General features: G+C 42.4%; 1 protein-coding gene across 3 annotated transcripts in view; it reads left to right on the top strand.

Moving 5' to 3' along the window:
- The window catches only part of LOC117997798 (putative protein ZNF720), a 166,431-nt gene that overhangs the window by 53,128 nt on the left and 93,144 nt on the right, over positions 1-20,159 (top strand). For all 3 annotated transcript variants that reach the window (XM_034986200.1, XM_034986201.1, XM_034986199.1), the window contains exons 2-3: positions 612-705; positions 18,702-18,780. In XM_034986200.1, the coding sequence (XP_034842091.1) occupies positions 18,766-18,780 (15 nt within the window). In that variant the 5' untranslated portion in view covers positions 612-705; positions 18,702-18,765. The remainder of the gene's footprint in view (positions 1-611; positions 706-18,701; positions 18,781-20,159) is intronic.

Genomic DNA, 20,159 nt, shown 5'->3' with positions numbered 1-20,159 from the left:
AGAAAATGCGGGCTCTCACCTTTCTTTACAGGAGATATTGGCCTTTGCAAATAAAGGTACTAAATGGTCTTTGGTTTCATGAGTTTCCATTTAATCTGCATAGTGTCACAGATATGCTCTCCTTTATTGCCTTTTTTTTATTTTCAGCAGAATGAAACAAGTACTTTGTAATTTCTGTATATTCAAGTTTCTTAAAATTCTGTAGTGTAATTCAGCACAAATGATTATTTCCTTGAAATAACATTTGTTGGTGTAAGGAAGGAAGTATTCATGATGTTTTGTCTTGATTTCAGCCTTACCATTCCGTGAGGTTATCTGTAAACTTCACTCTAGTTTAGTGATAATTCTACAAACTAACTGGCATAAAACACTGTTGCCCACATCTTAAAATCAAGTATCTATTCCTTATTTCTGATTCAGCAGTACTTGGAAGTGGAATTCAGGAGCTGAACATTGAAAATCCTTCCTAAGTGTTCTAAAGAGGCCATCAGGAAACAGTGTTTGGAGAAATAATTGCTTCTGTAATGTGCTCTCGTCTCTACCGAACATAGTGCTGGATTTGAAATTGTAGATTCTCTGGCAAGAGTCATGCTTCTTTTTCTTGTCAATAGGTCTTGCTGTCTGTAGTCTGGATCTGGTCAACTTCTTTGGAAAAGTAAAGAACCCAGCACATGAAGAGAAAGGAGACAGTAGCCACACACCCAGGTAGGTGGGAATGAATGAAGCAGATGACACAGGTCGGGACCAAAGGTCAGAGGAGAAAACTTGACCTTAAAATGTGGTTTGGGATGCTCTGCTTGAATGGAATGATTCTGGAAGCCAACGTTTAATTCTCTGGTGGTCACAGAGGGACATCTCCTGTCCCACTCTTCACATGCTCCTACATCCTTTAAGGACTTCCCTTCTGTTCTAGTGTCTTCCATGGCATTCACAGTGAGATCCAAAAGCCTCCCCATGGCCACTAAGGGTCTATGTGACCCAATTACTATTCCATTGCTTTCGGGGGTATGGGGAAATCTGCACACACAGGGAGTTTCTAAGTGGAGGCCCCAATGTGATTTACTCCTTTCCCAATCCTGGGTGCACTTGTCTCCTGGAGACACGCACAAATTCTCATACAACATCATGAATGCGGGGGTATTGCGAGGACTGACCCTCCCCTATCAAATCTTATGCAGAGTAGCCTTCCCTATGGAGGTTTCCCCATTGACCAGACTCTGTGCTCTGTCTTTAGAAATGTACCTGGGAGCTTCAGTGTTTACATTGGCCTCACAGTGGAATATGCTGGGCCCCTTCATTAAGACCTAACTGATGCTAGGCCCTATCAAGGACTAAGTGACAGAATCTTTGTGGTTGGGATGCTGGACATGGTAGTTCTAAAAACTACACAGGAGATCCCAACATGAAGCCATAGCTGAGAACTACTTTTCAAACATTGTTTGTCAAAATTTCACGAATATACAAACCGTTTGAAGTTCCCATTAAAAACAGAATCAGGGGCCCCATACTCTGGTATCATGACTCCCTAGGTGTGGATGAAGCCCATTAGTGTGTATTTTTAACACTCATGAGGTTGCTGTCCCCAGACTTCATTTCCAGTAGCATTATGTTAGAGCAGAAGAGCACATCTGAGTCCCTTATACCAAACTATCCTTTCTCAACACAAATACTGCCCTTCTCAGTGATGACTACTAACAGCTTCTAGAAGGATGACATTCTCTGCTCATCCCATACAAGTTAGGAAGGGACTAGATAAGGTTGTGTTGTCTGAGCAAAGTTGTTTTGGATAAATAGTATGTGCTCATTCATGAAAGGAATGTTTATTGAGCATCTACTACATACTCCAGGTATATGAGGATGCACCGTGTCCAGGATACTGTGCTGGGAATCTTACATGCATTCTGCATGTTAATCGTTCTAGAGCCCTGGGAATTGGGTACTATATGATCATTTTTTCGAGAAGGATTTGGATGCTGGGTGTGCCTCCCTGGGATTGTAGAGGTTCTTTCTCTTTTTCATTATCATTAATCTTAAAAATAATCTTGGGTGTTATAGCACAAATACAGAGAGCAGACTGGGAGATAGGAAGGGTGGATTAGAGGCTCTGAGATAAATTTGAGGGGTCCATCATTTGCATTTATGTATTTGATTAATTTTAACGTGTGGACTATCAGTGGACATCCCAGGAATGGAAAGTGGGATGCTATGCGTTATCTTGGAAGCGGTGTTTTAACCAGAAAGGTGAAACTGCCTCCCCAAATTTTAAGTCTCTTGCTTGCTTTATCTGAGTCTGCACCTCAGGAAAGTGTGAATGCTAGTTTGGGCCACCCGGGTGGAGTTGCCAGAAACTCTGTTCTCTGAGTTGTTCTGAGAAGGGAGGCACAGGGACTGACATTGGAGTCGTGGAGGGCAATTTCGTGGTCTAAGGTTATTTTCCACAGAATCTGAACAGACAATTCCCTGTAAGTCTCCGTAATCCCCATTTAGGCAGAGGGACTATTCCCGATGTAATTTCTGGGCACCTGAGCTCTGTGCACACAATGCTAGGTCCAGAATAAGAAACAGGAATCCGGGGGCTTCAGTGGCTCCACTGGAGGTGGGATTGACCGGCGCCATATGCATTCATATTGCACAGGGTGATCATGGATGTCCAGTCCCTGATCTCCATCTGTTCTGGGATCCTCTGCACTGTGGCAGATGACATACTCAGGACCTTGAGGGGTTCACCTCTGTTTTTAGTGTGCACACGTGTGTGAAGTTTTGGCAACAGGAAAGGCAGAAACGGGAGAGGGCAGGTAAACTCTGGGTGCAATAACAATGTTGGTCAGAGGGAGGACTGGGCTGAACATAGACTCTGGTCCCAGCTTGCCTGAACTGTGAACTCAGGTGTGTGGGCTTGGTTGAGATGAAATTCAGGTGTGGTGCTCTGGAGACCCTCCCCACCCCCCACCCCCCCACCCCCCCGCTGGTGAAGGGAAGAGCACAGGACTGCAGGTTGGGGCCCAGAGAGGAGCTGTGCGTACCACAAATCCTCTGTGCGCATGCGCAGCACTTGTTGGGCAACTCTATCTGCGCAGGCGCTGTGGGGAGCCATTGCCAAGGGTGAAGTCTGGGGAAGTGAGGGCAGAATCGCATTGGTGTGTTGTGCGCATGTGCAAAAGTGAGCGGAGCGGGGCGGGCACATCTGTCGCACTGTCTTCTGCGCACTTGCAATGTGGGTGAGGAGTTTAGGCCACTTGAGAAACTGGTCAAAATGAAAGGTGGTACCGTGTGATCTTTAGCGATGAAGCGATATACGTTCAAATTTTCCAGAGTAAATTTGACCAGTAGGTTTGTGTTTTCAAATGGTTAGTCTTGCGCCACCTGTAGGAGGTTGCAGTGAAGTTTTTATGGAGAGCTTGTGGAAGGGCAGTATTTGATTGGATATACCCTAAGCAGTTGCCTTATTTTTGGAAGGCCTAGTTGACGTAATTCTTTGTTCTTAAGTTCATTTTCTTCCTTTCCAGTGCAGTGACTGTGAATTAAGTTGTGGTTGCTTTCAGAGGCTACCGAGACATTAAAGCCCCCTGAGTCCATGGCTTCCCTGTTTAATTTTTTTAATAGTGGAAACACAGTTGGTGGGATATTATGTGTTTGTGTGTGTGTGTGTGTGTGTTTTAATCGATTTGCAAGGGTAGTTCAGCAGTTGTCTACTCACTGTAAGAACGCACAGTCATGATGGTGCAACAATTTCAATTCCCAAAACCACCCAGTAAGTTACATGTGTACAAATCAAAGATCCACATTTCATGTGTGTGATAGCAGGAGACATATATTTGCGTGTCAACACTGAAGGAAGTGTTTCAACAAGTGTGTTACATTTACAATTACAGCGGGATATGTTTTAGAAATGCAGTAGATGACACCACCTTCCTATGGCATTGATTAAGGAAAGCAATTTTTTTTAAAGATTTTATTTATTTATTTATTTGACCGAGCACAAGTAGTGGGAGATGGAGAAGCAGACTCCCTGCTGAGTAGGGAGCCAAGGAAAGCAATTTTATTGGCAGTAATATTGATATGACAATATTTATGCAAACATTAAGTGCAAAATATTTTAATTTGTATGTGTGTTACACAATGTCAAATGGAACTTCACAGGGCACCTGGGTGGCTCAGTTGTTAAGCGTCTGCCTTGGGCTCAGGTCCTGATTCCAGGACCAAGCCCTACATGGGGCTCCCTGCTCCGCGGGAAGCCTGCTTCTCCCTCTCCCACTCCCCCTGCTTGTGTTCCCTCTCTCGCTGTGTCTCACTCTGTCAGATAAATAAATAAAATCTTTAAAAAAAAAAACCCAAAAACAAATGGAACTTCACACACACTCTGTAATTGCACAAGAAAGAGGATACACCTCATACTGATGAGCTGTTATGACAAGATCAAAGTGTTACTGCCTTGGGGCACTAAATGAGGATTTTTACTTTATTTAAATGTAAAATAAGAATTATACAATATAAACGTACAAAATAGTTGATGTTATGTCTATGTGTAGATGTTTTCTATCTCTACTGTGACAAATCTCCACACATTTAGGAGCTAAAAAAGAACACTCTGCTGATTATATATTTGAATTTCAGTGGGCTTTCCAGGTTTTCTGCTTAGGGTCCTATAAAGTCAAAATCAAGGTTTCATGAGGCATGAGATTTTCTCTGCAGCCTCTAGGGGATTATCTGCTTCCGGGACCATTCAGGTTCTTGACAGAATACACCTTTAAAGATATTTATTTATTTATTTAGAGCAGGAGCAGTGGGATGGGCAGAGGGAGGAGAGAGAGAATCTCAAGCAGACTCTGTGCTGAGCCTGGAGACTGAATCGGGGCTCAATCTCACAACCCTGAGATTATGACCTGAGGGAAATCAAGAATCAGACACTCAGCCACCTGAGCCACCCAGGCACCCTGACAGAATCCACCTTTAAAGACAATTGGAGTTGATGCTAATCCTTATGAAGGGACTCATCTGCCTCCTGTGTACAGACCTGAATTTTGTTCTGATCTACTGGATTCAGAAAAGCCATTATAATTGATTGTTGATGTCTTCTAGCAAGTTTTCTAGCATTTTGCCAAAAGTTACACATCTTTTTCTTTAGATCCTGTTCATGATATTTCCATTGGGCTAATTTCATCAAATGTTTGGCGTGGCCCTCACTGCAAGCATGTGGACCAATTGATATAAATCTGAAAAACCAGCTTGGCAACTTTGAATCAATATGTTAAATTCTTCTGCAAACCTATGGAGATCCTCAGTCACTTCGGGGAACTCTACTCAAAGTTCACCCTTATTCCAGTGAACGTAAACTGTGTCCACTTAGATCTTCAGAAGTTTTAACTTTAAGGGGGCAGATTTTAATAGGTTCAGGAGAGGAGGTAGCAGAGGGAACTTCAGATGAAAAGGAAGGTGCAAAAAAGGATAGAATGAGAGTGGAGATGAAGGGAGAGCCCAGAGGAAGATGGTTTTGGACACGGGGCCTGAGCACAGGATGGCTTCCTACTGACTGTTGACAAAGAAGGTGGGGGAGGGGAAGAATAGGCTTCAGAAGCCCTTTTCTGTGTTTGTAATTGTTTTCTTACCTTTTTCAGTTGAAAAATTATATATTGGTATGAGGCAATATGATGTTCCTGATAGGGTTTGGAACCTTCAGAATACCAATTAAAATAGGAATCCCATTCAGTTTTGTCAATTTCAGAACCATGTTTTTCCACCTCATCTTTGATAAAAGTAACTTTGGAAAGAGCAAAGAATCCAGTTATGGCCGTTGAAGTTCTAAATTACTTCTTGTTAAGTCAGTCCGTTTATATACAAAAGCCCATGAGGAGGGAAAGTATTTTTTATACCTAAGAAAGGCATCTCTTCCTTACACTGGAATAAAGGAGCATCTTGGAGCAAGATCAAGTCCATGTAAGATCAAGTACATCTCTTTCTGTTGGGTCTGAAACTGACTTCCAGTGGTAGGGCAAGAGGGCTCTTCCTGCCAAAGACCTCTGACTCCATTTTAGTGAGGTATCCCATGACTAATTTTCACAGTTGGAAAGGAAAATTTGCTTTGTTCAGGAGGCTGGCCAATGAGGAACATGGTAGTTTCATGTCCAAAGACAATATACAAAGTCACAGACCAAGCAGCAAGTGTTTAAGGGGGAGGCACACAAAAGTAGTGAGTTTTTTGCTTTTTTTTTTTTTTTAAGATTTTATTTATTTGACAGAGAGAGCACAAGTCAGCATAGCGGCAGGCAGAGGGAGAGGGAGAAGCAGACTCCCTGCTGAGCTTGATCCCAGGACCCTGGGATCATGACCCGAGCCAAAGGCAGTCGCTTAAGCGACTGAGCCACCCAGGTGCTCCGAGAAGTAGTGAGCTTTGACATGCTGGGGAAGCGGTGCTACAATGCTTCATCATCCTTGATCTCTCAAAGGAGCCTCACTAGCATCAGGGATGCCACTTTCTAGCATGATGAAGCTTGATCTTCTAGGAACATTGGGTTCCTGGTTTCCCTAGCATCAGAGGTCTGTTGATCTCAAGAACCTACAATTAGTCAAGCCTTAAGTTAGAGAGCATAGGTGAGTGAGTTAGACTTACGTAGCCAACCATGCTGGGAGTAGTTACAGATTGGAAAGTTTATATTTTTGGAAAATAACATAGATACATTATTAATGCAGTATGTATTGAGCTTTTACTCTGTGCACACACATAGGATCCCTGGTGCTGTGGGACCTCAGGAACATGTAGGTGAGTTAATCCTCATAATATTTGAGGGGTTGGTACTAGATGTCCCCTATTTTCCCTGAGAATGTAGATGCTGGGCCGTGCCTTTTTGCTTCTTTTTCTTCCTTAACATTAAGTGTATAAAATAGGAGCTAAGTATAGGTTGGAGGAATATATAAAAACAAACTGGAACTTAAAAGGAAGTTCTCATTGTTGACTAAGAATCAAATTGTCATGAGATAAACATGAGAAAATCAAATTCAAACCATATGTATGGAGGGGCACCTGGGTGGCTCAGTCATTAAGCGTCTGCCTTCGGCTCAGGTCATGATCCCAGGGTCCTGGGATCGAGCCCCGCATCGGGCTCCTGCTCAGCGGGAAGCCTGCTTCTCCCTCTCCCACTCCCCCTGCTTGTGTTCCCTCTCTCGCTGTGTCTCTGTCAAATAAATAAATAAAATCTTTAAAAAAAAAAAACAAAAAACCCATATGTATGGAGACTCCACACAGATGTGAAAGTTTCAAAGACTGGCAAAGTAAGGTATATATCTCTTTGAGGAGAAAATCAGAAGAAAAGGAAGAAGAAGGGAGAAGTCTGGGAACTCCAAGGGAAGAGATATATTTCACAAGAAGAAAAAATGAGTAAATATTTAGTAAAATATTATTCTCTTGGCTACTCAAAAAAATAAGAAAGGGCACTTGGGTGGCTCAGATGGTTGGGCGTCTGCCTTCGGCTCGGGTCGTGATCCCAGGGTCCTGGGATCGAGTCCCGCATCGGGCTCCCTGCTCGTTGGGAGCCTGCTTCTCCCTCTGCCTCTCTCTCTCATGAATAAATAAATAAAATCTTAAAAAATAGGACAGAGAATTTGGCTCAAACAGGTCTTACTAGGTTCCTTTGTGTTTTTCGTACCTAGTATATTATCATAAGGTAGTTATGTATGTTGATAGCTCTCATCCTGGGGCAGCTTCTCTATCTAAATTATTTTTAGTCAGGAGGGTGGAAAAGACTTTTCCTTAATCTGCTGAATTTTGATTGCTTTTTAACTTAAATAATATTTCTGCCAAAGTGGTCCATCATGGGGCAGCTTGTGCTTTGCCCATACAATCTGTAGGATATTTTGTTGAATTAAATAAGATATGGAAAAAAAATACTGTATAAAATCACATGGAATCTAAAAAAAGTGAAATCATCAAAGTGAAGATAGGAGGTTTGTTGCCAGCAACTGCCAGTGAAGGAAATTTTGAGATGTTGGTCAAATGGTAATGTGAAATTAATTGGAACTCTCACTAAAATGGAGTCAGGGGGTTTCAGCAGGCGGAGCTCTCAAGCCCTATGACTCATAGTCATTGGCAGATCCAACAGGAAGGGAAGGTCTTGACATTATACAAACTTGACCCTGGAGATGGACTATACTATTCCAGCCAGAGGAAGATATGCTTTTCTTATCCCTCCCAGGCAACCACTGAAAAATGACCATCCTTCAAACTACGATTTTACTCCAAAGAACTTTAGTGTGTAACAGAGTTCTCAACTTACCCCTTCTCTCCTCAAAAAAGCCTCCTCCTTTGTTTCCTAGACTTGCCTATCATTTTGCCATAGCCTGTATGTCCCTAATTTGATACTGTTATTCCTGAATAAACCCATCTTTTTGTGGAAAAAATAACTGGCAGTTTTTGTTTATTTTTATTTATTCTTTTATTTGTTTACTTATTTTTAGAGAGAACAAGAGCACGAGCAGGGTGTGTGTGCGGGGGTAGAGAGAGAGGGATAGAAGGAATCCTTAGCAGTCTCCACGCTCATCGAAGAGCTGTTGGAGGGCTCAATCTCATCACCCTGAGATCTTGATGTGAGCCAAAATCCTGTCAGACGACCAACTGACTGAGACACTGAGCCACCCCTCGCAGTTTTTATTTTTAATGTTAAATATAACAACACTCAGGACACCTGGGTGGCTCGGTTGGTTGGGCAGCCAGCTCTTGATTTCGGTCTAGGTCAAGGTCTCAGGATACGGGGATTGAGGCCCATGTTGGGCTCTGCCCTGAGTGGAGACTCGGCTTGGAGATTCTTTCTCTCCTTCTGCCACTCCTCTTCTTGCTCTCTCTCTCTCTAAAATAAATAAATCTTTAAAAAATCCATAAATATAACAACACTCACTTAGGATGAATAAATACTGGTGTTGCATTGTGCAGCACACCGACTATAGTGATGTATTTTACACTTGAAATTTGCTAGAATGCATCTAAATAAAGCATTTTCAGCACACAAAAATCTTAACTATATGGAGTGATGGATATGTTCATGAGCTTCATTATGGTAAACGTTTTGTAGGTAAAGAAGGTTAAGGGGGGGCGCCCGAGTGGCTCAGGCGTTAAGCGTCTGCCTTCAGCTCAGGTCATGATCCCAGGGTCCTGGGATCGAGCCCCGCATCGGGCTCCCTGCTCCACGGGAAGCCTGCTTCTCCCTCTCCCACTCCTCCTGCTTGTGTTCCTGCTCTCGCTATCTCTCTGTCAAATAAATAAAATCTTAAAAAAAAAAAAAATTAAAAAGAAATAAGGTTAACGGTCCACAGAAAAAGGGAGAAAAGACAAAGATTTCTTCACATAAGAGAAGTCCCTTTAGGCCCCCAGCCATTTTATGATGTATGCCTGCTTATGATCTATGCTGGCACCACTTACCCAAGCACCTCTTTGATGAATGTCCTGGAATATGTCAAAATTACAGAAAGACCTCAGTAGTTAATGATTTTAATGCTGCAAAAGCATGTAAATACAAACAGCCACCACAAGCCCAGAAGATAGTCTAACCATACCAGAGACAATTAATCCATGGTGAAACTCCCGTTGCTGTTTCCAAAGTAAAGATTGTCTTAACAGAGATTCTGTAGTGGCTGTTGTGGGAATTAAATCCCTTTGAGCACACAAATAATAAAGGAGCCAGAGAACTGATGATCCCCACCCTTACAGGTCCTTTGACTTCAACCAACTGGGCTTTGTGCTTTGCCCATACAATCTGTAGGATAGCACAAAGTCCAGTCGCCTGGACTCTGTCAATTTAGGATGCCTTTTGATGGATTTCATTCTGAAATGGCCTTTTCCAGGCCCCTTGATGAATATGCATATGCCATTAGCTTAAAACTCACCCAATTTTGTTGTTTGGGGAGCTAGTATTGGGAAATGTCCCCGGTGTTCTCTTCACTTGATACAAGTAAAACCTGTATTTTTCTTATTTTTGTCTTGGCGGTGTTTTTTGGCTCAACACCCACCATGAGGTGAAACCAGTTTCAGATGATAATTTCACCATGTATGTGGATATTTACTGTTTTAACCCTCAGCAACAACTGGATGTTCATAAATGGAAAACAAGGTCCTGAATGAGTACTTAAAATTAGCACTGACTTTAATGACAAAGACAGACATTTAGGCACTCAAACACATTTCTCTGCTCCCATGTATCTGCTCTGGGGTTTCAGCAAAAAGTGAGCACCTGACATTGAGACTAGGAATAAGCAGCCAAAGAAAACTTTGCTCTCCTTCTATTTGTTCAGTGAGGGGAGAGTCTAGAGTAGGGACAGACCTAGAAAATCTTCAGAAGAAGGTGAATCTGGGTGGGGCTGTGGACGGTGAGGATTGTATAGAGGACAATGGCAGACTGCCCTAAAATGTACCCCTTGGCTGTATTGACTATTTTGAAATAAAAGCTACTTAGGAAACAGCCAATGCAAAAAAAGAACACTCTGATCACCATTTGTGTCCAGAAAGCAGGAAATCAATCTCTCATGTAATGGATAACTTTCTTGCAGAGAGAGAGAAAGAGGTATTCTTATCTCCATGGGTAGGGAATTAGGAGCTGAGAAGTTTGCATGAACAAACTTGTTACTTTTCACTACTTTACTTCCACTACCTAAATTCTGCTCAGAATTCCATACTAATTGAAGGCCCAAACAGGAGTTTTCTTTATGCTGTTAAATTCTCACAGATGTATTGTGTCTTCTTTTTCCCGAAAACACCATAAAAACTATCTACATCAGTTATTTCTATGGGTCTCAATTTCATGATTGGCTTTTTGGGTGCATGTAATTATACTTTTTTTTTCCCTCCTGTAATCTATCTCAGTCAATTTGATTCTTAGACCAGCTAAAATAATCTTAAATGGTAATGGAAAATTATTTCTCCCCAACAATTTTTCCATAAAATCCTAAATATCGTAAGTTCAGTGTTGAAACTCTGTCCATGCCTACCTCAAAAGAATCATTCTACTTACATACATAATAAGATTCTTGTGCATCTGAGTTAAGCATATTCTAAATTTGAGGGATTTTCATAACACCTCATTATAGTGAAAAGGGAGATGGCCATCGTGTCAGACACGGTGACACAGTGTGGGTAAAAATGGCCATTTTTAATGATATTCTTGGGTGTCCACTTACGCTACACACACGGTGTTGCTTAAATGCCATCGGAGAGAGCTCTGGTCAGTGAGATGGAGAAGCGCCCATGGAGGCAGGACTGCCCTGGATGAAAAAGAAATAACTTCCAATCAAAATCTCTATGTGCTATCAGATTTTTTTCTTACTCCTCCTTAATCTCGAAACAGGGTTTGGTACCTAGTGGTAGGGCAACCATTTGGGGGCCATGAGAGATGAAAGAGGAGCACAGCGCTGCATATCAATAATATCAGAGCAAAAACGAGGAAAAAGAGGGTACCCTGTGTGATGTCTCAGTCATTTCATCAGACATGGGCTTCCTACATATTCATTGTGTACCTAAAATATACATCTTATTTTCTATAAGTATTACTCTTTCCTGGTATAGCTGAACACATGCACACAAGCTACAAAATGAAATGGATTATTATATTTCACTTGTAATAATTTAAATGGGCATAACCTGCTACCCAACTTCTTTGCAGTGGATTCCACAACTGCTAGAAATCCCAGTTCCACTCTGGATAGGATGAGTGTAAGAACAGCAAGGGCTGTGAAATACCATGGGGATTTCTGGCCAAAATATGGGTGGATCATTTGAAGCAGAGATGGTCACTGCCTCTGACTACTAACCTGTGTCCCCACTAATTGGCAACAAGCATAGAGCCCAGAGCACATGACTACCCTAATCATGGGCTATGTGGAATGAAGGAGGTGCCTGTCAGCTGTGAGTCAGCATCCCTGGAAGATCACCCATCTATAGGGGATCGAACCTATGTTGGGGTTATACACCTGGGATACTAGTACTTTGTGCAACCACAGCACATGCCTTGCTGATCCTGCCTATTAGAATGTCCTGAAGGCTTCATCTCCAGCTTCTACTCTGTCATGTGACATCTTTTTTTTTTTTAAGATTTTATTTATTTATTCATGAGAGACAGAGAGCGAGAGACAGAGGGAGAAGCAGGCTCCCAAGGAACAGAGAGCCTGATGCGGGACTCGATCCCAGGACCCTGGGATCATGACCTGAGCCGAAGGCAGACGCTTAACCATCTGAGCCACCCAGGCGCCCTGTCATGTGACATCTTAAAGCGATGTCTACACTGCTTCCATCATCCAATACCTATCACTATCCACTGCCAATAATCTAGGCCTCAGGAAGATCAGTAATCTCTGTCATCCAACAGCATCTGCTTATCAGTAACACCCAAGAATTCAGTTTAATCATGAAGAAAAATAGGAATTCCTTGGTTCCAGGAGATTACCGTATTTCCCAAGTCCACATGTCCATAACTTTAATCATCAGATGACACCATGAGCAGCTGACTTGGCCTTTGGAGTGAGTACATGTTCCCTCTAGTTCCCTCCCCACATTTCAAAAAGAGTTCTCCATGTATGCTTTTTTTTTTTTTTTTTTTTAAGATTTTTATTTTATTTATTCATGTGAGACAGAAAGAGAGGGAGAAGCAGGCTCCCAAGGAGCGGGAAGCCCGATGCGGAACTCGATCCCAGGACCCTGGGATCATGACCTGAGCTGAAGGCAGACGCTTAACCATCTGAGCCACCCAGGCGCCCGTCCATGTATGCTTTTAATAGGTCTTATCTTGGGGCCTCTAGGTGGCTCAGTCAGTTAAACATCTTTCTTTGCCTCAGATCATAATCCCAGGATCCCAGGATCTAGCCTACTTCTCCTTTCCCTCTGTTGCTCTCCCTGCTTGTACTGTCTCTTTCAATCTGTGAAATAAATAAAAGCTTTTAAAAAGTAGTCTTGGGGGCGCCTGGGTGGCTCAGTTGGTTAAGCGACTGCCTTCGGCTCAGGTCATGATCCTGGAGTCCCGGGATCGAGTCCCGCATCGGGCTCCCTGCTCAGCAGGGAGTCTGCTTCTCCCTCTGACCCTCCTCCCTCTCATGCTGTCTCTCATTCTCTCTGTCTCAAATAAATAAATAAAATCTTAAAAAAAAAAAAAAAAGTAGTCTTGGCCACCTGGGTGGCTCAGTTGGTTGGGCATCTGCCTTTGGCTCAGGTCATGATCCTGGGATCCTGGATTCGATCCTCGTTGAGCTCCCTGCTCCGCTGGAAGCCTGTTTTTCCCTTTGCCTCTGCCACTCCCCCTGCTTGTGCTCTCTCTCACTTCAGTCTCTCTCAAATAAAATCTTAAAAAAATGAAAAATAAGTCTTCTCTTTCTTTCTAGAAGTATAGATCATCATTTTTACCTATGTTCACATTCCTCTCAGTGCTAAATGTCTGAATTTATACTGTGGCCCATTGTCCTTGTATCCCTCTAATCTGAATTAAGAGGTCAGTGAGGACTCTCTAGCCACACCACCTACAAAAAACTTTCTCAGATGGATTTGTAGCTGGGAATGAAACTGAGGAACCAAGAAGAAATGGAGATCATTAAAAAATAAGACAAGTAGAATTTATCTTTCTATATTCAGAGACTCAGGTGGGCAACCTGGAAACAGGTTATCCTTTCTCCACATCCAGAATTCATGCCAATTCTTCTTCCTGTAATCTTTTTCTCTCTTGCCTTGTCTCATATTGGAATGTTTTCCTCCTACTCAAGGGGTATCTCTTACACCCCAGGTACTGCCATGTGTGTATATTCACTTCAATTAAACATCAAAGGAACCCCTCCATTATGACATGGGGCTCAATCCTTTATTAGGTTCCATGGGTGGAGTGCTCAGGAGTTCTTGGGTAAGTCCAGATTGAGCCACTGAAACTTAAACAGATTTAGGTAAACTCTGTGGGTATCTTCTCTATAGGGTACACAAGGGGAATGTCTAGGATGCCAGGGGAGGTGGTTGTTCAAAAGGGCAGTGGTTGAGGTGTCCGATCAGAAGTTACATTTAAAAAAAAAGTATTTATTTATTTATTTGACAGAGAGACAGTGAGAGAGGGAATACAAGCAGGGGGAGTGGGAGAGGGAGAAGTAGGCTCCCCATGAGCAGGGAGCTCGATGCGGGCCTCGATCCCAGGACCCTGGGATCATGACCTGAGCTGAAGGTAGATGCTTAACGACTAAGCCACCCAGGTGCCCCTATCAGAAGTTATATTAATGTGTGCCTCTGCAGGGTGTTGTTTAGAGAATGCACTAGTGAGAGGGGCTGGTGTCAGTTCAAGTCCCCTGCAAACCAACTTGGCTACACAAAACGGCTGCCAAGTAGCACCATTATGGAGAAGTTTACCTACAGTCCCCCTATATAATCTATAATATATCCATGTTGATCATCCATGATGATCATGTCCCAGGAGTTAAAAGGAGGAGATAACGATGCAATAGATAAACTGTTGGAAATATAACCACACATTATTTAAAGTCTGAGACCACTGAGAAAGTGGATTACTAGTTATATTATATCACCATTATCAAATGCGTGGTAGATACCATCTGTTGTCTACATTCTTAAATAAGGTGAGGTAGGTTAATATTGGTGGCAGGATAATACATCTATCCATTACCTGTCAGTGTTAACACATTAAAAACCAATATGTTCTATTATTAAAATATCTTAGGATCACACATAGACTAAGTTATGCATTTCAAATCCCCTGTATGTTCCTTGTTGAAATTACAGATTACAATCATTCAAGAAACATTCTTGTTCTGATATAATGACCTAGGAGTCATAATTTCAATAATTTTCAGGCCTGAAGTAATTGTTAAGAAATGTCGATGTACAATCATATGCCCTGTTAGGGAAGAGTTAGCTATCCTCTACTGATATCTGGGAAGTTTTCTTCATTTCAACCACAGCAATTAATATTCTGTACATCTGTCTATTGCTACTGTAAAGATACATCAGTATTTTGATTGATTGCCACCACTTTTTTTTTTTACTTTTTAAGATTTTAATTCCAGTTAACAAAAAGTGTTATATTAGTTTCAGCTGTACAATATAATGGTTAAACAATTCCATACATTATCAGGTGGTTATCACAACAAGTGCAGTCCTTCATTACCAAAACCTATTTAACCCTTCTCCCCACCCACCTTCCCTCTGGTAACCATTGGTTTGTTTTTTATCATTAAGAGTCTGTTTCTTGATTTCTCTCTCTGTCTCTCTTCACTTCACTTAAGAATTGATTAAATTCCTCGTGGAGAGGTAGACCATGGTCACCCTAAAGAGTCTTCTCATTGCTCATTATAATAATATTCTAAGTGTTTTCTCTTTTGCTTTGTTCTCTCCTATTGTTGAGATACATGCAAGCAGTTCCTGACTCCTTTACCCAGCCTACAGATCATACTGACTATGTAAAACAAATTCACCGCAGTGTCCCTTCTGGACCCTACAACAATGGCCTTCTGTAATAGCTACACGTAGGGACAGATAGAGACCAATTTCAATGCATGGACAGGGACATCTCTACAACCCCTATCATCTTGAAGAAGTTACAGAATTTGAGCCCTTCACCCTTCAACAACCTTGATGATTTAAGAACCGATAATTGGTCAGGGATAAGGTGATGAGGGAAGAAACAGAAAAATGTTCACCTTTAACCCAGAAGGTTGACCTATAGCCTGCATAATTTTGATAAGGATCGAATATGTGCTGGTTGGTACATTCTTAAAGGGTCTCATGACTGCGTAGTTAATATCGAACTGAATGATAAGCACCAGAGTAATTTTGCAAAAGTAGTGTTTTTTTTAAAAGAGTTTATTTGTCAGAGAGAGAGAGCACAAGCAGGGGGAGCTGAAGGCAGAGGGAGAAGCTGACTCCCTGCTGAGCCCGATGCGGTGCTCAATCCCAGGACCCTGGGATCATGACCTGAGCTGGAGGCAGATGCTTAACCGACCGAGCCACTCAGGCATCCCAAAAAGTAGTTTTATAAGTAGAAAATTGGAGAAACATTTGTGATCTAATACTCCCTGCATGTCCCCTCCTCCTTGAACACTAAGCATATAACCACAAGCTTCATGTAGCCAAGGTGCAACTCTTTCTGCCCAGGAGTCCGGTCTCCCTGCAACTTGAATAATCTGGAAAAAAAAAAAATCTCAAGAATTCTTTCCTGCTGGATGGGCTCAACCATCCTACAACAATTTTGTTATGGAGAACCCCATTTTTGGCTGCTGGTGGCTCAAAAAGCCAATACACAAGACAGGAGTTTTGATCGGAAATGAATATGAGCTTTAATCAGTTCGGTAGAAGTCTTGTCCAAAAACCAACTCCATGGTTTCAGCCTGGCCCAAGATTTTTAAGGGAACTTGAGGCCAGTAATTGGTAAAAGAGGAGAATGGGAGTCTCTAGCACTTCTTGGTTCCTGCAGACTCAATGGTTATTGTGGTTCTTGGGGGTGATGCATTGGTGCCCCAGGGGAGGTTATGCAAGAGGATTCCGATCCACGTCTTTCTGGGAAGCAATACATGACCTATAGATATACAAAGAGGTTTGGTTTATCAATCACACACGCTAAAGGTGCATGCTAAAATTTAAAGACTACTAAGTTGGGCAAAGGGGCCCGGGCAGGGCTTTTATGTAACTTAAAAAAAAGGTCCCCTAGGTTTATTCTGTCACTGCAAATGGAAGGATTTCCTTCTTTTGTGAGGTTGATTATATACCCAGAATGAATTAGATGGCAGACCTCTATCAGTAATATAACAAATATCAGACATTAACTTTTTATATTATAAAGAGTTGCCTGCCTGGTGTTGCAAACTATTGTTTGACAAAATTTGCTCTTTCCTTTTTCCTGTGAATATGCTTACCCCCTTTTGAAATTCTAAATCCTTATGCTCTTCTTAAGTCACAGTGGCATGTAAGCATCAATTTCCTGTGGTTGAGCCTCATATCTTCGAGGTTCCCATAATTAAGAAATTATTTTTTTTCTCTTGTGAATCTGTCTTACATCAGTTTAATTATTAGACCGGCCAAAGAATTGAGAACAGATGAAGAAAAATGGATTCCTCTCCTAACATTCCTTCTGTTGTTGAAAACTGACTTCTGTGCTTCAGAGCAAAACTTGAAGACAGAGTTGGGGGGTCAAGGAGAACAGTAGCTTTATAGTTTTGCTGGACAGAGGAGGCTGGTGGAAGTTGAGGCCTTCAGAACAACAAGCTCACCCGGTATCAGGGGCTGAGGGTTTTGTAGGGATATACAGGATCTCGCCTGTTTGAACAGGAATTGTGTCTGTGTTCCCAGCCTTGTTCAGGCTTTCAGAGTGGTCCTGGATTCCTGAAAACAGGAAACAAAGGCTAAGAAGCGGGGAGGGGGGAGTTTGGGGAAGAGAGGGAAAAGCATACTTTATCCCATCAAGCCTCACTACTGTTTTAATGCAGCCATTTGATTTTTGTTCAACTTCTGCTCTCAAGTGGTTTCAGTTTGAGTCACCAGGGCAACTGAAGTAAGACCGCTTCCAATTTTAAGTCTGAAACCACTCATTATTTTCTAGAATTCCAAAAATAAGAAGAATAACACAATTTTAGTGAAAATTTTGAGGAATTAGAATACTCCTATATTGCTGATGGGAAAGTAAAAAGTACATTCATTTTGGAAAACTGTTTTGCAGTTACTTACGAAAACAAACATTTACCTACCGAAGGGCAGCATGCTCTTAGCACAAAATATGTCTCTTTGTTTAAGGGTTATTTTAGGCCGGCTGGTGTGTGTGTGTGTGGGGGGGTTGAGGTAGAGAGAGCGTGAGTGAGCATGCGCACGCGAGCGGGGAGGGGGGAAGGGGGGGCACAGTGACAGAATCTTAAGCAGGCTCCTTGCTCAGTGGATGCTGACCTCATGACACTGAGATCACGACCTGAGGTGAATTCAGGAGTCACATGCTCAGCCTACTGAGCCGCCCCTGCGCCCCTCCACTTGTTATTTTAAAGAAATGGCAGACAAAGGAAAAGCCCTGAAACCCAGTATGTTTACTTTTGTAAGAGATACTTGCATTTATAAGGGAAAGCTCCATTTGTAAGGGTGCTTCCCTCTGTGTAGCAGAAAGAGGGAGTATGTATAAATCTCCAGAAACTCCGATCATTGGAAAAAGCATCGATTTAAATCTGGTTAGCAACCACAGCCTTGGATACTGTGCTTTGCCTGGTCACCTCCCCAAATGCTTCCCAATAGGATAACAGCGTGAAGTTCCCAAAATGATCCTTGCTGGTGCCCTCCCCCTCAGATTCTGTCAACTGGTGAAAACAACGGTGTTGTGTTAATTAAGGGCTCGAGGTGATTCTCAGTGAGGCCAGGGTTAAGCACGAGGGCTTTCCGTTATTTTATGCGAATTGAGAGCAGGGTTTGGCTCAAGAAGAGGAAACAGGGTCTCTGCTACATGAGTCTGGGAGGGTCAGGTCCTTGGAGCAGAGGGTTCCTAGGCTGTAGCTGAATTTGTGGGCATCTGTGGGAGGGGAGGCCCCCTGGAAGCAGAGAAGGAAAAGTCAGGGATTGGTCTTCAAGTAGGAGCTCGTGGTTTCTGAAAGGCTCCTGACACAAAGGACTAGGATGTTGGGCCTTTTCTGCATTTCAAAGTCCTGCCTTCAGGCCGAGCAGTTTAGAGGTGCAGAGGCTCTGTTGGTGGCTTTAAAGGCATTTTCTCCTGATGCAGCTGTGATTTCTCCATGAATCTCTTCTGACAAAGAAATCTAGAGGACAAGGTGAAAGAAGAAGAAATGGCCAGTTCTCAGGTAAGCCTTGCATCTGAGGTCAGAGGCCTTGTCATCTTTTTCTCTTGAAATTCCTTGCATTTAGAAATTGCAAATGTTGATTCCTCTATTTCTGATAATTCCGCTTTATGTTTTCACCTAATTTTTAAAACCTTTTCAAAAATGATACTGAAGGTTAAATCTTTGGAACAATTCTTCCCTATATCCCAGAGCCTTCTCTCCCTTCTCTCCAACCTGGCTTCCAATAGTCCATCAACAATTGTCACTTGGAATTAAAGTCCTGCAAGTATTGAAAATATTCCCTTTGTGACTGATTCACAGGGGAAGTCTTTGAGTTCAAGATTCCTGTTGCTGATGGGGTCCGGGTCCGGTCCTGGGATATCAGTCAAGGAAAGCAGTTCTTATCTAGGTCCCATCTGGATGCTTTTTCAGCTTTCTGTAGACCAGGAGTCAGAAAATGCATAAATAAACATGATGGATATGAGGCTCAGAATAACTGGGAAAGTTCTTGGGGGGGAAAAGAGGTGAGGTGGAGGGGAAGGGGGGTGGATTCATGTTCTTTAGATTGAAAAAAAAATGCTTAAAATATAATAGATATTACAGGACTTGGAAACTAATTGTGAAAAAAATGCTTAAAATATAATAGATATTACAGGACTTGGAAACTTATGTGTGATTGAACTTTGTATAAATGCACTGTTTTCTCATAATTCAATTTATATTCTGATTTAATGTTTGATGACCACAAGAACATACCAGTAACAATAGGTCCTTTGGTGTGCTTTAAGCACTGGTATCAGTTTGTTTCCTTAGAGCTCATGTTACCTTCTTTTTTTTAAGATTTTATTTATTTATTTGAGAGAGAGAGTGAGAGACAAGAGAGCACGAACAGGGAGGAGGGGTAGAGGGAGAAGCAGGCTCCCCGCTGAGCAGGGAGCTGGATTCGGGGCTTGATCCCAGGAGCCTGGGATCGTGTCCTGAGTGGAAGACAGATGCTTAACTAACTGAACCACCCAGGTACCCTCATATTACCTTCTTTTACTTGGGTTGGTGCACTCTGACAGATTTCTCCCTTATAAAGTTCATATTTTCCCCCTTAGTATTCATAAGTGTTGGGGCGCCTGGGTGGCTCAGTCGTTAAGCGTCTGCCTTCGGCTTCAGTCATGATCCCAGGGTCCTGCGTCGAGCCCCGCATCTGGCTCCCTGCTCAGTGGGAAGCCTGCTTCTCCCTCTCCCACTCCCCCTGCTTGTGTTCTGCTCTCGCTATGTCTCTCTCTGTCAAATAAATAAATAAAATATTTTAAAAATATATTCATAAGTATCTTAGATGGATTTACTGAGTGATATGCAGAAACCATCACATTTAAAGTGGAAACTTCTTTCTTCTGAATTTCTCTTCT

This window comes from Mirounga leonina, unplaced genomic scaffold (genome assembly GCF_011800145.1).
Source record: "Mirounga leonina isolate KUSES-001 unplaced genomic scaffold, KU_Mleo_1.0 Mir_376, whole genome shotgun sequence".
Lineage (NCBI taxonomy): Eukaryota > Metazoa > Chordata > Mammalia > Carnivora > Phocidae > Mirounga > Mirounga leonina.
The sequence above is the reverse complement of the archived record's forward strand: the minus strand, read 5'-3'. Positions and strand labels throughout refer to the sequence as shown.